Here is a 22,807-nt window from a genome sequence, read left to right on the forward strand (position 1 = left end):
GACTGGTCTTCTATATGTACTGCCCATGATGTTAATTATCCATCTAATCTCCTTATTTACCCTTCTTCCCTGCCATGGTACACTGAATCATGTGGTATAGGCAATTGCTCTGAAACAACTTGCCTTCTCTTCCTAAAAAAGCAAAGTCAGAGTGGTGGATGAAACATCCAACATACGTATATATATATATATATATATATATATATATATATATATATATATATATATATATAAAACATACTTTCCCTCCATTATACAGGGACCAGAAGAGCCTATCCATTGCTTCGCTGACGGACCAATTAGTCATCAAATCTCTTGCTGCTAGAAGGGGGAGGGGAGGGAAGGGAAGGGTGAGGAGGGGACAGGTAGGGGGAGGAGTGGAGGGGGGTAATAGGATGAAGGGAGGAGGAGGAAGGGGAGGGACAGGAGGGGAAAGGGAGAGCAAGAGATATACTGCGTATGCATCTTTTCAGGGGGAGCTTTAATAGGCCTCTCCATTTTGGAGGTGGGGGGGGGGGGGGGGGGGGGGGGGGGGGAGGAAAGGAGGACAAATGTACCTGTACAAAGAGTGCTTTAACTTCAGCATTGCCCAGGTAAAGAGGGAAATTTCAATAACCATGCTATCACCACCAGGTGGCGCTTCCCAATCCACATTTACATGGAGAATGTATGCCCGCCTCTGCCCCACACACCCCCGTGTGAGGCCGCGGCTAAATGGCCTTCGTTACCCCTCACACAAACTTGTATTTGTACCTCGAGTTTGGAGCTTATCACTTAAAAAGATATAGCCGTGTTTAAGGAACAAAGACAGACAGCCAGCCACAGATAGATAATGGTGTGTGTGTGTATATATATATATATATTATTTTTAATGAATAAACTTTTCTCTTGATTTTTTTTCCTAAAAGCAACATCTATGAAAGAGGTTCATCGTCCATGAGATTTGGTATTGGTGTGGGTGTGTGTTTTAAGGTGCAATCCATGTGTTGAAATCCTCACGCCCTGTGAGATGAAAAAGAGTCTTGTCGTTGAGGCCAAGGCGCAGTTCTGGCATTCCAGAGAGATGCACACGCAGTTTTATGGTGCCCAAGATCTCACTCCTCAGCACTGCACCACTCTGACTCACCTGCCAATAGAAAACACGAGAATGATGGTTAGCTGACAGGTGCATAAGAGAAACGTGATTGATTGATGTGTCATCGAGTTTGGTTAACGACTGCCATCACATTTCCTGACAGTAAACAACTCAGAAGGTTGAGGTGCACAAGTGTCTTACCAGAATATTAATAGACTCCACCACATCCATAAAAACCTCGTTTTTACGGTACTTTATCCCTTCTGAGCGCCACGACACCGCGTTGGTTACTGTTGCAGGTGGTCGTGGTGCCACTTCGAGGCAACGCCCTTCCTGAGTGATGTACCTGAAAATTACATACTCTGTGAGCATACTTGCCAATTCTGCACCTGTTAATATCACATCTTTCCAAGTACTTACCAATGGCAGCTTTCAGGGAAAGTAAAATGGCAATCTAAGGATACACGTGTTCAACCCGGACAACGCATAGCTGCGGTCAACACAACCTTTGAGAATATGAAAAAGAACAATCGAATACCCACCAGAAAATAAATAAATTAATCCCATCCCATTATTCTCTGAAGCAGAGGATTTTTTTTCAGGATAGCAGAACACAGTGTTGAACCTCCTTTTTTTTTTAAAAGATAGTGTTGGATCTTTAATATTATATACAACACAATAAATGAATTATTATTATTATTAACTGCAAACACGGCAATTGGCTTTAAGTCCCCGTACGGGGCAGTATGCTCGAAGAGGCAGCAACCCTTGCGTGGACAGAGTGAGCACAATTGTAGCTCCACGACTCCACTTTCAGTTCAACCTTGCTCTTCCATGAGTCTCGCTCATATAGACAAAAAAGAGAAGCAAGACCATGTATATGTCAGGTAGCTGGTGCTGAGAAATAAAATAAAACGATTGAAAAATATCTCATGAAATGTGTGTATCGTTTGTTGGTATCTCCATATGCAGGTTTCAGAAGGTGGAACGAAACCTTCCCAGGTCACAAAGTATCACCTCCGTCAGCGTGCATGTGCATGTGTGTATAATAATATGTATACATATAAATAAATAAATATATATATAATATATATATATAAATATATTAAAATAAATATATTTATAAATAAATAAATATAAATACAAGGAAACATATATATAAATATATATATATATATATATATATATATATATATATATACATATATATATATATATATATAGATATATATATACACAGACTTGGCATTTAATATGGAATATTTTTTTTCTTGACGGGTTTACTTTCTGAACTCAGTATATCAATCTGGTGAGTTTCTTTTACCCTTCGGTAATGTCTTTGTTAAAAGAAACATGTCACTGATTGTCTGTCGCAGCAAGAAGTCAACAACAGGATTATATCACAGGTGGCATGGCAAAATGTACGGACAGGTGCATTTGATGATTGGCTTCACAGTCGGGTATACAAGGGTTGTTGCGTTCTGTATTAGTGGAAAACAACTGCTGCACGTCTCCAAAAGTTATTGCCACTTCCTCTGGAGATGGTCCGTCAACTCGACAATGCTGTTTGTCATGGAGTGGTGGCTTTACGAAATTACGGCATGAAACAGCGTGCTATTGCTCGGCAGTATGGCATCACTCAAGGTCAGGTGTCAAAGATCCTGAAACGAAATGCTCAGAGGGGTGTCCCTACTCCAATACTGAGGCCAGGACGTCCCCGCAGAACCACAAGGAGGGATGATCGCCAGCTGCACCGGTTAGTCCGCAATGGCCGTACCAAGTCAGCTAATCGGCTTAGGGCTGAATGGCAGCAACTGACAAATGAGCCTGTATCCAGAAGGCTAGTCAACCAACGACTGGTTCAAGCAGGCTATCGTGCCACGCGTCCCCTGAGAAAGCCACGCCTGACCAGACAACGACGCCAGCGCCGATTGCAGTGGGCCAGAGAGCACCGTCAATGGCAGCCAGGACACTGGAATCACGTGATCTTCAGTGACGAGTCTAGATTTCTGGTCTATCGTCAAGGTGGCCATGTCGGAGTGCGCAGACAAGTGCATGAAGCCCACAACAAAGATTGTATAGTGCCAAGAGTCCAAGCTGGAGGTGGTGCGGGTGACCGTTTGGGCTGCATTTCATGCAGGGGGCAAAACTGACCTGGTTGTTCTGAATGGAAACCTGAACCAGTTCAAGTACAGGGCCATTCTGGAAGAAACATTGCTTCCATTTGCTCATGCAGCCTTTCGAGGAAACTTTGTCTTCCAAGATGACAATGCACGGCCTCATTGTGCTCGCATGATCCAACACTTTCTTGCTGACCGTGGTGTAAAGCATATGGAGTGGCCTGCCATGTCCCCGGATATGAATCCGATAGAGAACTTGTGGGCAGAATTAACGCGTCAAATCTACAACTTGGACCAGCAGCCGACCTCTGTGCGTGAATTGCAGCAGGCTATTGTCACTGCATGGCAAGCGATTCCTGTCCAAACCATGGCAAATCTCGTGAACAGCATGCCTCGAGGTGTGCGTGCTCTACTGAATGCTCGTGGGGGTTACACGAAGTACTGAACTGTAATTTTACTGCCCGTAATCCCGGTCATAATTTAGCTTTTGTTGAAAAAAATTTTGGCTAATGTGCAAAATAAAGAGATACTTCTGGAAAACGTACAGAAGTTTAACACAGTACTGTCCGTGAATAGAGTTCGATATCAGTTTACATCACTTTCAAGGATCAATTTATTTGCTTCGAAATGTCAAACGTGGTTTTTGTTTCTTTTGAAGCTCACATTAACAAAATCTAGAATAATTTCAACATAATTCCAATGAGCTTTTGGTTCTAAGTCATCTTGAAAAGTAAGTTCACCCCCACAAAAAAAATATTCCATATTAAATATATTGTTGTGGTTTTTAGAACCCTCCACTTTGTAAATATCTGTAATATTCCCTTATAAATAATCCCCTGTAAATATTCCCATTTTTGGTGTAAAGGTCAAAGGTTGCACCCTAGTTAGGCCACGAGCAACACGTAGCACACCATCGGCTTCTTCTTTAGTTATTTCATGAATATGTGTTCTAGTTAAGGATCTGTTCCCAATAGTTTGACTCTGCGTTGTATTAATCAAATAACCTAGGCCCCTTCAATTACCCCCAATCTCTCTCTCTCTCCAAAAGTGCCAATAGCACCTACAGACGGGGCTTGTCCTTCCCAATGGTGTCACATTATCTTATTGCTGTCGTCGCTGCCTTATCGCTCGCTCCAAACGCCATTGAACATGCGGTCGGCTCGAGGAAAGAAGGGGCGGAGCCACGGGAAGAGGTGTGGCCTCGCCCACGAGCCGTCGAGGGTGGAGCCAGTGAGCCCTCGCTGACCAACCAGGGCTGAGGTGAGCTCGTTAATAGGCATGGCTCAATGAAGCGCGGCTTGATTTCTAAACGGGTTATAAAAGCGCAAGCGCCAAGCCCCCTGGAAGAGATGCGCCAGGGAGAGAGAAGGAGTCAAACCTGAGAGATGCGCCAGGGAGAGAGAAGGAGTCAAACATAAAGAGATGCAAGAGATGCGCGAGGGGAGGCCATTGATGAAGAACTGCGCAGGGGACCGTTGCGATTGAGAGAAAAGCGCAGAGATGGCGGATGATAAGAACACTGCGCAGAGGATCGCTTGGAACGATCGTTTGATACGAACTGCCGTTTGGTTTGAGAGCGTTCGGCACGCTATATGCATGCAGCATCCCCGCCCCTCGCATATGTAAGGTCCGGTCGTGCACCAACGACACGCGCAGCTGCCTGCCATTCCTCGCAGCAGACCCGGAGCCTGGAACCATCTGCTTGGACCCTTCTCTTCCTTCCCACCACCACCACCCCATTCGTGTAAGTGTGTTTGTATTGTCCTGGGTGTGTGATAATAAAAGGCTGTTTAAGGCTGCCCTGTGTCACTGCTTCTTCTTCTTCTTCTTGTATATTCACTTCTTTCATTTCCTCTTCGGGTTTCTTGTAAATAATTAATAAACTATATTTGTTCTTGCTTTACTTTGGTTCCTCTCACCCGATCGCTTGTGTCCTGTCCCCAATTGAATATCGGTGGCACGATATAGGAACCGCTCAGAATTGGGTTAGTCTCTCTGCTAATGGCTCGAGCTTCGGATTGCTAAACCGCTCGGCAATCTTCCATCTTGTCCGTGGCTCAGGCAGAAGTATCGTCCTACTTTGCGGAGAGGTTGGCGAAGGTATCTGGGAACCCATTGACCAGTCACCCTTGTCAATCTCAACCCCGCAAAGGAGCGTGATATCTTCTCGGACTCGGATGGCCAGCTTAATAGACGAGGGGATTAAACCCCCCTCGGTAAGGGGAGCGCCGTAATTCGAGATCCGCAACAATATATATATATATATATATATATAATTATATATATATATATATATATATATATATATATATATCTATAATTCCAGTAATCTCTGTGTGTTTGTTTGTACGTTTGTACGTTTGTACGTTTGTACGTTTGTACGTTTGTTTGTTTGTCTGTGACCGCTGTTTCTCGACAACCACGGGTCCGATATACTTTTAACTTGCCAGGTATATTGCTGGGGACCCGAGGATGTGCCTTTTCAAGGTTTGAAATTAATCGGACAAGTACTTACCGAGCTATGGCGATTTAGCCGTTCGCCGTTCGCTTTGGCGTTGCGAATGGACCAAACCATTGCATGTAAATAGAGGGGGGGGGTTCTGTGGTCGTTGCGAATGGACCAAACCATTCATGTAAATAGAGGGGGGGGGGGGGTCTGTGGTCGTTACTGCCACGTGGTTTCAAAGTTTTTTTTTGTTGTTGTTGTTTGCACGCATGTTTTTTTGCACCCACGTACGGGCACTGGTCTGTCGGGGCACGCCCTAGGATGTTTACACACACACACCCCTACACAAATTTTTTTTTTTTTTTTTTTTTGGCAAGGAACGGGCACCCACGTACGGGCACGTCCTAGCTTATATATAGTACGGGCATGCCCTAGTATATATAATACTAGCGGGGTCACCCGTGGGAATCCCACGGGCATGGATGTGTGTGACATTTCGACATATTGAGTTATATGCTGCACATTCATTTTTACAAAATGGTTACTGGCAAGTCATCAGATCCAGAAATGGTGTGAATTTAGTTATTTCACATAATATGTGACCCCTCACTCCTCTCCACCTGACACTCTCCTGTCTCCACCTGACACTCTCCTGTCTCCACCTGACACTCTCCTCTCTCCACCTAGCACTCCTCTCCTCTCCAAACCCTCACATCCCTCTCCTTTCCAATCCCTCACCTCTCCAATCCCTCACACTCCTCTCCTCTCCAATCCTTCACACGCCTCTCCAATCGCGCCTCACACTCCTCTCCAATCGCGCCTCACACTCCTCTCCAATCGCGCCTCACACTCCTCTCCAATCGTGCCTCACACTCCTCTCCAATCGTGCCTCACACTCCCCTCCAATCACTCCTCTCCAATCGTGCCTCACACTCCTCTCCAATCACGCCTCACACTCCTCTCCAATCGTGCCTCACACTCCTCTCCAATCGCGCCTCACACTCCTCTCCAATCGCGCCTCACTCGCCTCTCCAATCGGCTTTCCCCGTCTCGTTTCTCTCCTTTTTCTCCCGTCTCGTTCTTTTTCTTGCTCCAAATCGGCCCGTCGGAATCGGAAATAGGCCCGTCTCGCCCGTCGGCCCGTCGGAATCGGAAATCGGCCCGTCTTGCTTTTGTGCTTGTGCGTAAATAAATTGTGTTCATGACACCATTTCTGGTGTTGGGCTAGCGGCTAGGGTGCCGGCTTAGGATCCTGGGTTCGAATCTCGGTCGATCGCCGAATTAATGCCAGGGGGGTTGACTCAGCCTGTCATCCTTCCGAGGTCGGCTAATTGAGTACCAGTTCACTGGTAATTCCCTGTTTGTCGTTGAAGGCGGCAAAAAGGGTTGGCGTCAGGAAGGGCATCCGGCCGTAAAACATTGCTTCAAAAAGGGGACAAAAAAACAACTACCACGGTCCCCGAAAAGGCCAACCCCCGCTTTGCGGGGAAAAATGGCCTCTAAACGGTGGTTTTTACACCATTTCTGGATCTGATGTAAGTAATTAGCTAATTAACTAATAATTAATTAGCCAGTAACCATTTTGTAAAAATGAATGTGCAGCATCTAACTCAATATGTCGAAATGTCACACACATCCATGCCCGTGGGATTCCCACGGGTGACCCCGCAAGTTTGCATTGACGTTCGTCGATGGACTCGTTCGCCCGTCTCATTCGTTTTCTTGCTGCATCCTGTTCAAGTCTGCGTTCTTCATCGATCGTCTCATTCATTTTGGAAATAGAAGTTTCCACGCAGCGCATGAATTGTCACGATCCTCAAGAGGAATTTGTCTCGTAATCATCAAATGATAAATGGCAAGTAAATTATATTGTGGAAAATTAAAGATTTCAAATAAACCTATTTAAAGTGTATGCGCACATAACTAATTTTAAAAAACGAAGAAATATCTCTCGGTAATTTCCTGAAACATATTTTACTTCCGGCTAATAATGTTGAATTAAATAAAAACGAAGAAATATATGTCGGCATCATTGTTGACGTTTTTGTGACGACTGTCATCAAACGAAAAAGTAATATATCTTAACGGAAAAGCAAAAGCGAATTTTTAATATATATCGACACGTTGCCGTCGGTGTCATGTTGGGCGGTGTATGATACACCATGACGCGATTTTTAAAAATATATCTCTGCATTTTCCCGCGTGTGTGGAATGTTCTCAATTATTGCTGACACCGAGTCCAAAACCATCGATAAAAATGAAATCATATGGTGAGTTAGATTGGAGATAAAGGCGTGAGAGAGATTCAATGGCCTTGAAGTTGAAGTTACAGGCGTTTGAGAATTCATTTCGTTCTATAAACGGCAACTTTCATTGGATTTCCTTCCCGTTTTTTTTCAACCGAGTCGAAAACTATGTTAGCGACTGTGAAAAATGAAATGATATATCGAATTTTTAATATGTATCGACACGTTGCCGTCGGTGTCATGTTAGGCGGTGTATGATACACCATGACGCGATTTTAAAAAATATATCTGCATTTTCCCGCGTGTGTGGAATGTTCTCAATTATTGCTGACACCGACTCTAAAACCATCGATAAAAATGAAATCATATGGTGAGTTAGATTGGAGATAAAGGCGTGAGAGAGACTCAATGGCCTTGAAGTTACAGGCATTTGAGAATTCATTTCGTTCTATAAACGGCAACTTTCATCGGATTTTCTTCTCGTTTTTTTTCAACCGAGTCTAAAACTATGTTAGCGACTGTGAAAAATGAAATGATATATCGAATTTAAAATAGATATCGACACATTGCCGTCGGTGTCATGTTGGGCGGTGTATGATACACCATGACGCGATTTTAAAAAATATATCTCTGCATTTTCCCGCGTGTGTGGAATGTTTGTGGAAAATTAAAGATTTCAAATAAACCTATTTAAAGTGTATGCGCACATAACTAATAAAAAAAACGAAGAAATATCTCTCGGTAATTTCCTGAAACATATTTTACTTCCGGCTAATATGTTGAATGAAATAAAAACGAAGAAATATATGTCGGCATCATTGTTGACGTTTTTGTGACGACTATCATCAAACGAAATAGTAATATATCATAACGGAAAAGCAAAAGCGAATGTTTAATATATATCGACACATTGCCGGCGGTGTCATGTTGGGCGGTGTATGATACACCATGACGCGATTTTAAAAAATATATCTCTGCATTTTCCCGCGTGTGTGGATTGTTCTCAATTATTGCTGACACCGAGTCTAAAAGTAAAACCATCGATAAAAATGAAATCATATGGTGAGTTAGATTGGAGATAAAGGCGTGAGAGAGACTCAATGGCCTTGAAGTTACAGGCCTTTGAGAATTCATTTCGTTCTATAAACGGCAACTTTCATCGGATTTTCTTCCCGTTTTTTTTCAACCGAGTCTAAAACTATGTTAGCGACTGTGAAAAATGAAATGATTTATCGAATTTGATTTGAAATAAAACTGGGGGAGAGCAAGACACCACGGGCCTACAAAACAGGACTCAAAGCTATGCGAGTTAATAAAATGGTGGATATTTGTTTATAGCCACTCCCAGAATGGGTGGAGCTATGGGTGGAGCTACTCTGCAAACCGAGTAAGCCACACCCCGGACAGACACCCAACAGATAGACAGACAGACAGACAGAATCATCTACGGCTATTATAATATAGATATATATATATATATATGTGGATCATGACCGAAATGCAGAGCTTTATCACGTAAAGCAGTGCAAGTCCGAGCCACACTGAAAATACTCTGAAACACAATCCTTTATATAGGCAGAATAATAGAAAAAGTCTCCGCTAAAGAGGTGACCTTTAGGAAGGGGCAATGATGGGCTTTGACAGCCCCCGTCGAGATCCTTTCCTGTAGAAGTGCTGAGGTTGAGGCAAAAATGTGAGAGTAAGCTATTGTGACATTCCCAGGCCCATATCTTTATACAAGCCAGGTTTGCTCCAAGGGCAGGGGATGTGTTTCACAAGGGAGTTTACAGTTTCTCAATTCTGTTACAGTTGGGCAGTAAAGCATGTTCGAGCCAAGGGCAAACAATGATTATATAAGCATACAAGTCAAAGGATACATAATAAAATCATGGTCCCAACCGTTAATCTGCTCAAGGTTGGCTTAAAGCGAGCAAGAGTTATATAACAACCTATCCACATTATTTAATATCCATTCAGTCAACATATCAGGTGACCTGAGTCACATGGTGTATGAGGCGTTTAAAGCCTTATCCCCCCCATATATATATATATATATATATATATATATATATATATATATATATATATATATATATATATATATTGTTACGGACACGACTTAGATGTTATGATGGGCCGAGCGGAATGGCCGCCGTGTTCGCACAAGTTACCCGATTACACTCGAACGTTGGCCGAATCGCGCTACGCTAGATCAATGAAGGAAAGGACACAACGGCTGGGTTAAATGACACGACACCAGGGGTACAGTTCTCAAGACCTCCGGAGGAGGATATAATATGGGGTATGCAGAACGTTTAGATTACACGGCACAAGAGGTACAGCACAGAAAGGTGGGCACTTAGACACGGTCTTATCTTAGCCCCGACAGACCACAGACAAACGGGACAAGACTGACTCACACAGGGATTGATGGCAAGGAAGGGCAGGTAGTCGATGGCTCAAGGTGCACCTTGGCTCAGGGGCAGAATCGACTCGGTCCGGTCCAGAGATGCGGGAGGTATCTCTCAGTGCTAGGAGGTGGCGTCCTTTCTTCTTCGTAGCTGAGGCGCATCTGACGTCACCTCCGTCTTCCTGCGCATGTCCAGCGGGGAGTGACACGCCCTCGGCTCGTTAGCTCCGCCCCAGATGGAATCGGTCCGCCACTTCTTATTGGGTGCGGGGGGTTACCGGGCTCCGCCCTTGACGAGGAGCTGACAGTGAGCCCCTGTGTGGTAACCCCGTCGGAGCACATGGTCAATGGCGGCTAACCAAGCCGGAGTGAGGACGCACACTCCCCGCGCCGCCGCCGCGCCGCCCCCGCTGTTGTTGTTGTTGGTGTTGTTATTCCATGAGGAAGAGATGCGGGGAGGTATTGGGAGGTCCTAAACTCACGAACGGTGCCATACAATCACATTCTGGTGCAACGAAGAGTCAGAATTAATGGAAACGAGTCCTTAACTGACATAGACTAAGAATAACTAGCAAGATGTCCTATAGTTGTCTACGTGAGATGCGGTGGACCTGGATGCGACATTTAATGGGGGAAATAGGGGGAGGTCGGGGCTACAGAGTGTTGTTTACAGACAATGGGACTAGGGAATGGGGGATTGGGGATAGTTGGGGAGTATTGGGGAAATAGGGGAATATTTACAAGCGGATATGGATGGAGGCCAAATCCCATATCCGCAACATTGCACCCTTCTCTACCTCGGGGCGCCCCGACCCGATAAATTTTTACCTACTTTAGTGTGGCACTCAGATGTCGTTCCCTCTACTATTAACTCTACCCTGAGTGCGACAGTTTTACAGATTTCACAAATGAGTAAATATGTCCCCCTGCGACGTTGCACCCTTCTCCTCACAGAAACACACCCACAGGATAACCGAATCGCGGAAAGAATCCTCAAACTAAACATACAGCCGGTAGGGAGCATCATTTATACAAGACTACACTGATATTTACACTACGATCCAGGACCTGTTTTTGGAGGAACACATGCAGATGTTATGCATAGAGAGAGCACGCATGCCAGCATCGATACACCAACCCACGAGTGCTCTGTGGCCCTACGGCCTTTAATAATGTGCAGAGCACCCCATCCAAGCACCAAAAGCACCACCCCATCATGTACAGTCAGCACCATCCGGTGCACCAGTAAAGTGTTCAATAATCACCGGTGGTGTCGCAGCCAGCCGATGTTCTGCCGCTGGTCTTGCCTTCATGGAGCACTTGGCCTTCTGGCTTCTTTAAAAATAAAGAAAGGCGCCAACCGCGTCCATTTCTAAATTGTGGCCGTCAGGGGGCCAACTATTAGTGGTTCACCTGTATGGCATAGGTGCCACGTTGACCCATAGGTCCATCAACGGGTGGTGCTTGCCCGCAAAAGACTGCGGTCCATGGTGGGCGGCCACAAAAATTGCGGTCCATATGGTGTATCGATCCCGGCAGCAAGCAGCGAAAGTGCAGGCCCACAACTGCGGAGCCAGCACCTCTCTCTCCTCTCTCTCTGCCCCAAAGCCAGATCCTCGGAGGTGGGAGACAAAAAAAGAAGACAAGTGAGTAAGGTGGTAAGGGCGCAAAAGTGCACGCAATACAAGATGATGCACACTGGGGGCACATGGGAACCAGGTGAGACAGGTACGTTCCTACCGTACGCCCCCCCCCCACCAGGTAACCTACATTGCCCCTCCCTTACCCCTTACTGTATCCACAAAACACAACACTACCCATAAACATCTACTTTACAAATCAACAAACGTCCCTACTGTCTTCCCCGTTCCTCCCATAAACCAAATTCGTCTTCTCTCCCTCCTAACCAATCAAATTTGCCATTTCCAACTCTCATCAAAATTTGCCATCTCCAATTCAACATCAAAATTTGCCATCACCAATTCATCATCAGTCCCTCCTAAGGAGGGAGAGATGGAATCACCCCAATGTCTCATCCACGTCGTGATGCGTCTCACCAATCCACACAGCAATCCTTACTTCCTGCACACAGAACAAAGGAACACAGGTGTGGAGTCATCATCATCACCTCAGGTAAGTGGCTGCGTATGGTGCGACAGGTTCATCAATCCTAACTATTTCCTAAATGACTTTAACAACTTTACATTACCCGGGGTCTTTCTCCTGCCAAACCATTGGCCCTCTTACACTATGGGTTCTAAAAACCAATTCCCATTGACCAAACTGTGGTGCTTTTCAATTTGGGGTCTCACTCCCCCGATTCATCTCCCGGTGCCCTCGCACAATTTCTGGGCTGTGACGTGTAGCTCTCCCAGCAGGTCTACCCACCTGCACACCTCCACCACTGCAGTTGCCTCCGAGCTTACCTGCTCCTTACCCTAACCTAACTACCTGGGGAAGGCCCTCTGGCGCTCTCCCCACTCGGTGCCCTCTCTGGCACTGGGCTACCCGGGTCCGTCCTCCGGATCCTCGGGCCCCACTGACACTAACGGCTCCCAGAGCCCACCTGCGGCCTCACCTGGCCGACATCCTCACAGTGGTGGAGTGCCCAACCAACTACACACACTAACAGGCTACACGCCCAGCCATTTCCACAACACTAATGCACCCATCCACAATACCATTCTGCAACCGCACCACAAATGCCAATATCCAACCACAATTTACCTATACCCTCTACCTAACACTTACACTACCCGCCCCGGGTACTCGTGAAAGGGGTCCACTCTTCCCCCATCCACACCTTCGCACCATGCACACCACTCCGTACCACTTACTCCAACTCTCTCCACACCACTCATTCCCTGCTCCATGTATTCCACACACCTGTACTTGCACACCTGTGCTCTCACCCCTGGTGCCACCTGCACCCTTCTCTCCCCAAGCGCATTCGCGCTGATCCACAACACTCACTACTCATACACTGCTCCACACACCTGTCCAGTTGCACACCTGTGCAATCACACCTGTTCAATTCTCACACACACGGCATCATCTCAGCTAACTACTCCCCTCTGAAACTTGCGCTTCCCAGTCGTCCCTTTAAACTATTGCGCTCCCTCGTCATTATCATCCACTCTAATCTACCTGCGTCCCCACTACAGGTATCAGTCACTAACTAAACTTAACGTTACCTAATGTCCTCTTCTAGGTCCCTACACACAATATAACCTAACCCACCCGGGCTAGTTTTCACTGCCATACACCCCATAAACTATTGCGCATTTGCCCCACTATGGGAAGGGTGGCAGGGATGCCACCCTTACCCACCGGGCCCATCGCTCATCAATCCCCCAGTCCTCTGGCACTAATAAGCCCCCCTTATTCAGAGGTACTGGGTCCCGCCTCGGCATCTAAAGCCGAGGCAATCCACGGGGGCGCCTGCTCGCCGGTGTAAGGCCTTATCCGGTCGGCGTGGACGATCCGAGGGAGGGCTCGTGGCCCCATTTTGATTTTTACTACCACGTCACAGACTTGCGACAGGACGACCCCCGGGCCTTGCCAGGGAGAGGTGAGTTTCGGGCACCTACCCTTCCTCCTCCGGGGATTGAAGAACCAAATCTTCATCCCCGGAGTGTACTGACTCCCCTGGCTCCGGTGGTCGTACCTGCGCTTCATCTTCTCCCCCGCCAGATGGAGTTGGCGGTGGGCGACGGCATGGACTAGCTCCATGCCTTCCTCTAGGTGACGTGCGTACCCCTCCCTCGGCGGGTTAACCACTGTGTCTGGCACGGGACCGCATAGCAAGTCGGCGGGAGCCCGTAACTCCCGCCCATACATAAGCAACGCTGGACTGCATGCGGTGGCCCCGTGCTGGCTGGTTCGGTAGGCCATGAGCAAATAAGGGAGATGTTCGTCCCAGTCATCCTGACGGGTGGCGGTGAACAGTGCCAGTTGTTGGATTAGAGTTCGGTTGAATCTGTCCACCATCCCGTCAGATTGAGGCCTTAAAGGCGTTGTTCTGGTTTTCCGAATTGACAGGAGATTGCACACATCTTTTAGCAATTTGCTCTCAAAATTTCGTCCCTGGTCGGTGTGCAACTCCTGTGGAATCCCATGCCGGCACACAAATCCTTCCACGAAGGCCTGCGCTACCACCCCTGCTTCTTGGTTGGGGAGGGCGTAGGCCTCCGGCCACTTGGTGAAGTAGTCCATCACAACGAGGATGTACTTATTACCTAGGCGGGTGCGGGGTAGTGGGCCTAGGATATCCATGGCCACCCGCTCTAGGGGGGCCCCCACCTGGTGTAATTGAAGGGGGGCCCTCATCCTCCGTGCTGGTCCCTTTTTGGCAGTACAGGCGTCGCATCTCCGACACCAGTCCTGTATGTCGCGCCCCATATTCACCCAATAAAACCTCCGGCGTACCTGCGATGTCGTCTTTGTCCTGCCCAAATGGCCGCCGGGGCGGGTACCTTGCACCTGTTGCAATATATCGGTCTTAAATTTATTTGGGACTACCACCAGCCAGGAAGTTTTATCAGAGGGAACCTCCACCCACTTGCGATACAAGATGTTATCCTTCAATTCCAGGGTCTGCCACTGAGCCCAATATGCCTTGGTCTGTGCCCCGAGGGGGGTGACCTCTTCCCCCTTAGGTCTTTGCCCCAATTTGACCCAATTGAACACTGGCCCCAGGACAGGATCCTCCTGCTGGGCCGTGCTCCATGCCAAAGTTCCGAATTCCTCATCTGCGGTTAGTGGCAAAATTGGCCCTCTCACCCGGGTTGCCCGGACAACGAGGGTCGGGTCCGAATCGCCCAATTGTTCCCTCTCCTCATGTCTCGCACAAAATTTGCAGTTTTCCCCCAGACAAGGACGCCGAGAGAGTGCGTCCGCATTACCATGGGCCTTCCCGGCCCTATGGGCCACATCAAAATCGTACTGCTGCAACTTTTCCAACCACCTGGCAATTTGGCCTTCTGGTTCCTTGAACCGAAGGAGCCATTGCAAGGAGGAATGGTCAGTTCTAACCAAAAATTTCCGCCCGTACAAGTACGGGTGGAAATGGTTCATGGCAGCCAGCATAGCCAATAACTCTTTGCGAGTGACGCAATAATTTCGCTCGGGCCTACTTAAGGCCCGACTATAATAACCAATCACTCTCTCCACGCCCTCCTGTGTCTGAGACAAAACTGCGCCCAATCCTTCCTGGCTCGCATCCGTGTCCAGGGTAAATGCCCCGTTGCTAGTGGGGTAAGTTAGAAGGGGTGCGGATGTTAGACACCCCTTCAATTTTTGGAATGCCTCGTGGCACTCCCGTGTCCAATTAAATCGCGTCCCCTTCTCCGTAAGCCGGTGGAGGGGACGGGCCAACTCCGCAAATTTCGCTACAAAGCGCCGGTAGTAGGAGCAGAGTCCCAAAAATCCCCGCACCTCTTTGATGGTACGTGGTGCGGGCCACTCCTCTACCGCTTTAATTTTGTCTGGGTCCGTTTTTACCCCCTCGCAACCGATGACGTGGCCTAAATAGGCCACCTCCTTGGCAAACAAGGTGCACTTACTCGGGTTCAGCTTCAACCCTGCCTGTCTGAGGCACCCGAACACCTGGTCCAAATTAGCTACTGCCTGGGGGAACGTTTTGGCATGTACTAGGACGTCATCCAGGTACACCAGGCATGATTGCCATGGCATGCCGCCTAGTACATGTTCCATCAATCTTTCAAAGGTGGTGGGGGCGTTACACAAACCAAACGGCATCACAGTAAACTGATACAGTCCCTTACCTGTGGAAAATGCCGTTTTCTCCTTCCCTGCCCTATCCATCTCCACCTGCCAATACCCACTCTTGAGGTCCAAAGTTGAGAACCAATTTGAGCCCGCAACGGCATCGAGGGTGTCATCAATCCTTGGCAGGGGATATGAGTCCTTGAGTGTCACGTTGTTTAGCTGGCGATAGTCCACGCAGAACCGCGTGGTCCCATCCTTCTTTTTGACCAGCACAACAGGTGACATCCAAGGACTTCCCGAGGGCTCGATCACGCCTGCGTCGAGCATTTTTTCAACCTGCTCGTCAGCTTCCGCCCTCTTGCTCCAAGGGAGCCGTCGGGCGGCCTGACGAATAGGCCGGGCCTCACCGGTGTGGATCTGATGTTTCACCAGGCCCGTACGTCCAATATCCTCGGTGGACAGGGAGAAGAGGTCCAAATGGGACCCAACCAGTTTGTGTAAGGCCTCCCTCTGGGTACCTCCCAACTCTACGCTACTACGATTTACCATCTCGCAAATGGGATCGGGCCAATTCCTACTTCTTATTGAAGGCTCCCCCCGGGGTCGGCTCGGCTGGACGTTCTCACCCCTCACTGTCGCGACTTCCTCAACTGGGGTGCAGCCAGCTACCCGCGTGCCCCTTACTATAGTGCGTGGTTCTGTACTCATATTTATTACTCGGACGGCCACTACCGGTCCGTCCGTTTTTACAAGGGTGCGGCCCACGATTAAACCCGGTATGGACTGCGCTGCCACCGGTTCGACCAGGCCGCAGGACTCCTGCCATGTTGGGCGAGCTGCCCACCGGGCCGGCACTATCGCCTCGGCCCTTGGGGGAATGGTCACGGCCTCGGAAGCCTCCAGCTCCGCTCTCTCGGCCGTGCTCACTCCCCCTAACGGCAGCTCTTCTACTCCCACCTGCAGGATCCCCCGGCACAAGTCGATTTTACAACCGCTGGCAGTCAACAAATCCAACCCTATTAAACATGGGTCGCACACCTCCGCCACCCAAACATCTATCTCCCTCCTTACCGACCCTAACTTGAGGGTTACAGAACCACGCCCTATGATCAGGGCCGTTACCCCGGTAGCAAGTTGCAAACTATAATTTTGCAGGCGCTGGATCTTATCCCAGCCACCTGCGCTCGAATCAAGGACCACAGGGCTGATGATCGTGGCGCTAGCTCCTGTGTCCACTACGGCGTCTACCCCCACGCCGGCAATTTTGCATCTGATTGTCAGGCTACCGGTTCCAATTTGGCCACAATAAATGACCTGTCGCGTCAATGAGGGCTCTCCTCCATCCTCTTCTGCCGAACACCGCCCTACGTGCCCGACACCTTCTAGTTTCCCGGGGTCTGGCGGGGGGGTGTCTGGGGTCGGCTAACCCGCTCCCCCCTGGGCGGAGTTGAGGACCTCAACCGCCGGGGATCATCCCGGCGCGTGGCTCGACAGTGCCGCGCCAGGTGACCCAGACGGTTGCAAGTATAGCACCTCACCTGATAAGGTGCTTGTCTCCGGAATTCCAAATTTCCCCCCCTGTAGGTCCGAATTGGATTACCCGCTCGTGGTCCACCGCGGGCCACCTCCGGGGCCGCCTGCCATGGTCGAGGTCCCGCCAGGCGCTGGTCCACCAGCCTCCGGACCATGCCCGCCAGGTCAGGACTCACGTCGGGGGCGGGCCCCCTAAGGGGTCCGCCCTCCATCGGGGGTCCCACCTGGCGGACCGCCATTGCGAGACGCTCGCCCCCCCGGGCCAGGGGCCTCGCTGCTTCCCAACGGGCCGCAGCGTCAGCCGCCTGGCTCAGAGTCTGCGGGCGCCACATGGCGAGCTGTTGCCAGAGCTCAATATCCGGGAGGGCCTGGATAAAATGGTCCAGCGCCAGGCTTTCCCGGGAATCCGCTGCCATGCTAGCATGTGCGATCCCCACTGCGCGGCGAATGTCGTGGGCAAGTTCCCCGATGGCTTCCAGGGGCTTGCGTTTTCGCAGCGCGAGCTGAGCTTTAACAAGCTCGCTCTGCTGTTCAATGCCGAATCGATTAATTAGGGCGTCGCAGAGGGCTGGCAGGGTGAGAGCACCCGCTGGTAATGCCGTCAGCACCTCCGCCGCCGCGCCGCGCAATGCGGCCACCAGGTGTACTCCACCTTCGTCCTCACCCCAACCGTTGACCTTACACACACAGTCAAACTGCGCCAGGTACGCGCGTAGATCACTCTTGCCGTCATACGGCGCGAGTGGGACCTTGTGGGACCACCTCGTATGCGAGTCGTTGCCCGCCTGCCGGACCCCGTGCGTCGCCCCTTGCGGGGTCAGCGCGGGGCCGAACCGGCCGGGCCCCCACAGTACATTACCCCCAAGGGGCTCTCGTGCCTCCCCGGTCCCTCTAACAACTACCCCCGTTGGTGTCGATGCATGGGTCACACTTCCGCAGCCCGCTACCCATTCCATACCACCACAACCTTGCTCACCCACACCTCGCACCTCTCGTTCCATACCCTCCGGACCAGCCATACACCTCACTCTTGGCCTCTCACGAACATCCGGGTCTATCTCGACCCCCAAGCTTATTAAATCACCTGGCGCATCATACGCACGACCATATTGGTCACCACTTACACCGGGTCCTCTTTCTCTTCGCTTCTCCTCCATCACCTGCGAATCCCTCATCCGGTTAATGAGCACATCATCACGATCCGAACACAGACTTTGGACCAATTCTTTTACTTCCTCCTTTATCTCTTTCTTATCCTCTCTCCGTCGCTTCTTAATTTCGCTCACCCCTTCTTCCACTTCTTCTAATTTCTGCTTCACCTCCTTCATCTCCTCGTGCGCCCCTTTAAGTTCTTCCTCTAACTCCACTTTATTTTTTTCTATGTGCTCCCGCACCTCCCGCTCTTTAACCTGCATCACCTCTACCACCTTGTCCATTTTCCTCGTCAGGTCCTCATGTACCGTCTGACACTCTTTTTTAATTACCCCTACGTCCTTTTTCATCTCCTTCTGTGTCGATTTTAAACCCTCTATTACCGCTGTGTTCTTCTTCACCTGGTCCCCCAACTCCTTTTGTCCCACTGTCAGTTGTTCTACTCCCAGCGTCAACTCCTCTATACCACCTTGCAATTTTACAGTCCCCTGTCTCACCTCCTTCTCCATGCGCTCCTTACAGTGCCTCACCTCCTCGCGCACTCCTCCGACCTCCTCACTCACACCTCTTCTGATCTCTTCTCCCATCACTTGCATCTCCTGCCCAGATGCCACCCTCATCTGCTCCATTTCCTCCCTGTGAGCATCCAGTTTGGTTTCTACCCCCATTCTGACCCCCTCTATCTGCTGCCCCATTTGTTTAACTTCCCTTTCCGCTTGGTCCCTCATGTCCCTCAATTTGCCTTCCATACTGTTTTCTAACCCCTCTAACCCATTTTTCACTCCCTCTATCTGATTCTCCTGGGCAGCCATTCTATTTTCTACCCCCGTTAACCCCTCCTGTATTTCCCCTAATCTATTGTCTAATCTCCCAAATTTCTTGTCTAACCCCTCACCGGTACCCCTCGCTTCGTCCCTCATTACCCCCATTTGGCCCTCCAATCGCTCACCCTGAGCATCCATCCGGTTCCCCATTACCCCCATTTGGCCCTCCAATCGCTCACCCTGAGCCTCTATACTGTTTTTCAAACCTCCAATTTGGTCTCCCATTTGTCCCATAAGGGCCCTCATTTGCAGGAAAAAAAGGTTCGAATCCACCGGTGGCGCTACCACGGTCGCGGGCGCGGTCGCCGTGGCCATGTGCGAGGCGCCATTTTGCGCGCCCGTAACCTCGTGCGCGACGACGCCATTTTGCGACCCTGCTACCCTCACTGCTTCGCTCTCCTCATGTCCCTCAATTTGGTCCTGGATCGACCCTGCCTCACTCTCCTCTACCGGAACCCAGCCGTCTTGATCTGCCATAGCGCGACTTTCAAAATTCGGGTTTTTATTTTTTTTGTAAAACACAATCAAATTTCGCCGTTATAATTTCGAGCGCGTGAAACGCGCTCGGGTCCAATCTCACTCCTCGACACCAATTGTTACGGACACGACTTAGATGTTATGATGGGCCGAGCGGAATGGCCGCCGTGTTCGCACAAGTTACCCGATTACACTCGAACGTTGGCCGAATCGCGCTACGCTAGATCAATGAAGGAAAGGACACAACGGCTGGGTTAAATGACACGACACCAGGGGTACAGTTCTCAAGACCTCCGGAGGAGGATATAATATGGGGTATGCAGAACGTTTAGATTACACGGCACAAGAGGTACAGCACAGAAAGGTGGGCACTTAGACACGGTCTTATCTTAGCCCCGACAGACCACAGACAAACGGGACAAGACTGACTCACACAGGGATTGATGGCAAGGAAGGGCAGGTAGTCGATGGCTCAAGGTGCACCTTGGCTCAGGGGCAGAATCGACTCGGTCCGGTCCAGAGATGCGGGAGGTATCTCTCAGCGCTAGGAGGTGGCATCCTTTCTTCTTCGTAGCTGAGGCGCATCTGACGTCACCTCCGTCTTCCTGCGCATGTCCAGCGGGGAGTGACACGCCCTCGGCTCGTTAGCTCCGCCCCAGATGGAATCGGTCCGCCGCTTCTTATTGGGTGCGGGGGGTTACCGGGCTCCGCCCTTGACGAGGAGCTGACAGTGAGCCCCTGTGTGGTAACCCCGTCGGAGCACATGGTCAATGGCGGCTAACCAAGCCGGAGTGAGGACGCACACTCCCCGCGCCGCCGCCGCGCCGCCCCCGCTGTTGTTGTTGTTGGTGTTGTTATTCCATGAGGAAGAGATGCGGGGAGGTATTGGGAGGTCCTAAACTCACTAACGGTGCCATACAATCACATTCTGGTGCAACGAAGAGTCAGAATTAATGGAAACGAGTCCTTAACTGACATAGACTAAGAATAACTAGCAAGATGTCCTATAGTTGTCTACGTGAGATGCGGTGAACCTGGGCACGACATTTAATGGGGGAAAAAGGGGAAGGTCGGGGCTACAGAGTGTTGTTTACAGACAATGGGACTAGGGAATGGGGGATTGGGGATAGTTGGGGAGTATTGGGGAAATAGGGGAATATTTACAAGCGGATATGGATGGAGGCCAAATCCCATATCCGCAACAATATATATATATATATATATATATATATATATATATATATATATATATATATATATATATATATATATATATATATATATAATATATATATACTAGCGGGGTCACCCGTGGGAATCCCACGGGCATGGATGTGTGTGACATTTCGACATATTGAGTTATATGCTGCACATTCATTTTTACAAAATGGTTACTGGCAAGTCATCAGATCCAGAAATGGTGTGAATTTAGTTATTTCACATAATATGTGACCCCTCACTCCTCTCCACCTGACACTCTCCTGTCTCCACCTGACACTCTCCTGTCTCCACCTGACACTCTCCTCTCTCCACCTAGCACTCCTCTCCTCTCCAAACCCTCACATCCCTCTCCTTTCCAATCCCTCACCTCTCCAATCCCTCACACTCCTCTCCTCTCCAATCCTTCACACGCCTCTCCAATCGCGCCTCACACTCCTCTCCAATCGCGCCTCACACTCCTCTCCAATCGCGCCTCACACTCCTCTCCAATCGTGCCTCACACTCCTCTCCAATCGTGCCTCACACTCCCCTCCAATCACTCCTCTCCAATCGTGCCTCACACTCCTCTCCAATCACGCCTCACACTCCTCTCCAATCGTGCCTCACACTCCTCTCCAATCGCGCCTCACACTCCTCTCCAATCGCGCCTCACTCGCCTCTCCAATCGGCTTTCCCCGTCTCGTTTCTCTCCTTTTTCTCCCGTCTCGTTCTTTTTCTTGCTCCAAATCGGCCCGTCGGAATCGGAAATAGGCCCGTCTCGCCCGTCGGCCCGTCGGAATCGGAAATCGGCCCGTCTTGCTTTTGTGCTTGTGCGTAAATAAATTGTGTTCATGACACCATTTCTGGTGTTGGGCTAGCGGCTAGGGTGCCGGCTTAGGATCCTGGGTTCGAATCTCGGTCGATCGCCGAATTAATGCCAGGGGGGTTGACTCAGCCTGTCATCCTTCCGAGGTCGGCTAATTGAGTACCAGTTCACTGGTAATTCCCTGTTTGTCGTTGAAGGCGGCAAAAAGGGTTGGCGTCAGGAAGGGCATCCGGCCGTAAAACATTGCTTCAAAAAGGGGACAAAAAAACAACTACCACGGTCCCCGAAAAGGCCAACCCCCGCTTTGCGGGGAAAAATGGCCTCTAAACGGTGGTTTTTACACCATTTCTGGATCTGATGACTTGCCAGTAACCATTTTGTAAAAATGAATGTGCAGCATCTAACTCAATATGTCGAAATGTCACACACATCCATGCCCGTGGGATTCCCACGGGTGACCCCGCAAGTTTGCATTGACGTTCGTCGATGGACTCGTTCGCCCGTCTCATTCGTTTTCTTGCTGCATCCTGTTCAAGTCTGCGTTCTTCATCGATCGTCTCATTCATTTTGGAAATAGAAGTTTCCACGCAGCGCATGAATTGTCACGATCCTCAAGAGGAATTTGTCTCGTAATCATCAAATGATAAATGGCAAGTAAATTATATTGTGGAAAATTAAAGATTTCAAATAAACCTATTTAAAGTGTATTCGCACATAACTAATTTTAAAAAACGAAGAAATATCTCTCGGTAATTTCCTGAAACATAT

At 49.3% G+C, this 22,807-nt stretch overlaps 1 protein-coding gene across 1 annotated transcript in view; it reads right to left on the reverse strand.

Moving 5' to 3' along the window:
* The window catches only part of LOC137424457 (AP-1 complex subunit mu-1), a 100,006-nt gene that overhangs the window by 47,589 nt on the left and 29,610 nt on the right, over positions 1-22,807 (reverse strand). Inside the window, exons 5-6 of the mRNA XM_068111929.2 lie at positions 1,277-1,421; positions 1,000-1,126 (exon numbers count right to left, since the gene is read on the reverse strand). Of these exons, the coding sequence (XP_067968030.1) occupies positions 1,000-1,126; positions 1,277-1,421 (272 nt within the window). The remainder of the gene's footprint in view (positions 1-999; positions 1,127-1,276; positions 1,422-22,807) is intronic.

Source organism: Myxine glutinosa, chromosome 1 (genome assembly GCF_964187855.1).
Source record: "Myxine glutinosa chromosome 1, kmMyxGlut1.1, whole genome shotgun sequence".
In the NCBI taxonomy this organism is placed as follows: Eukaryota; Metazoa; Chordata; class Myxini; order Myxiniformes; family Myxinidae; genus Myxine; species Myxine glutinosa.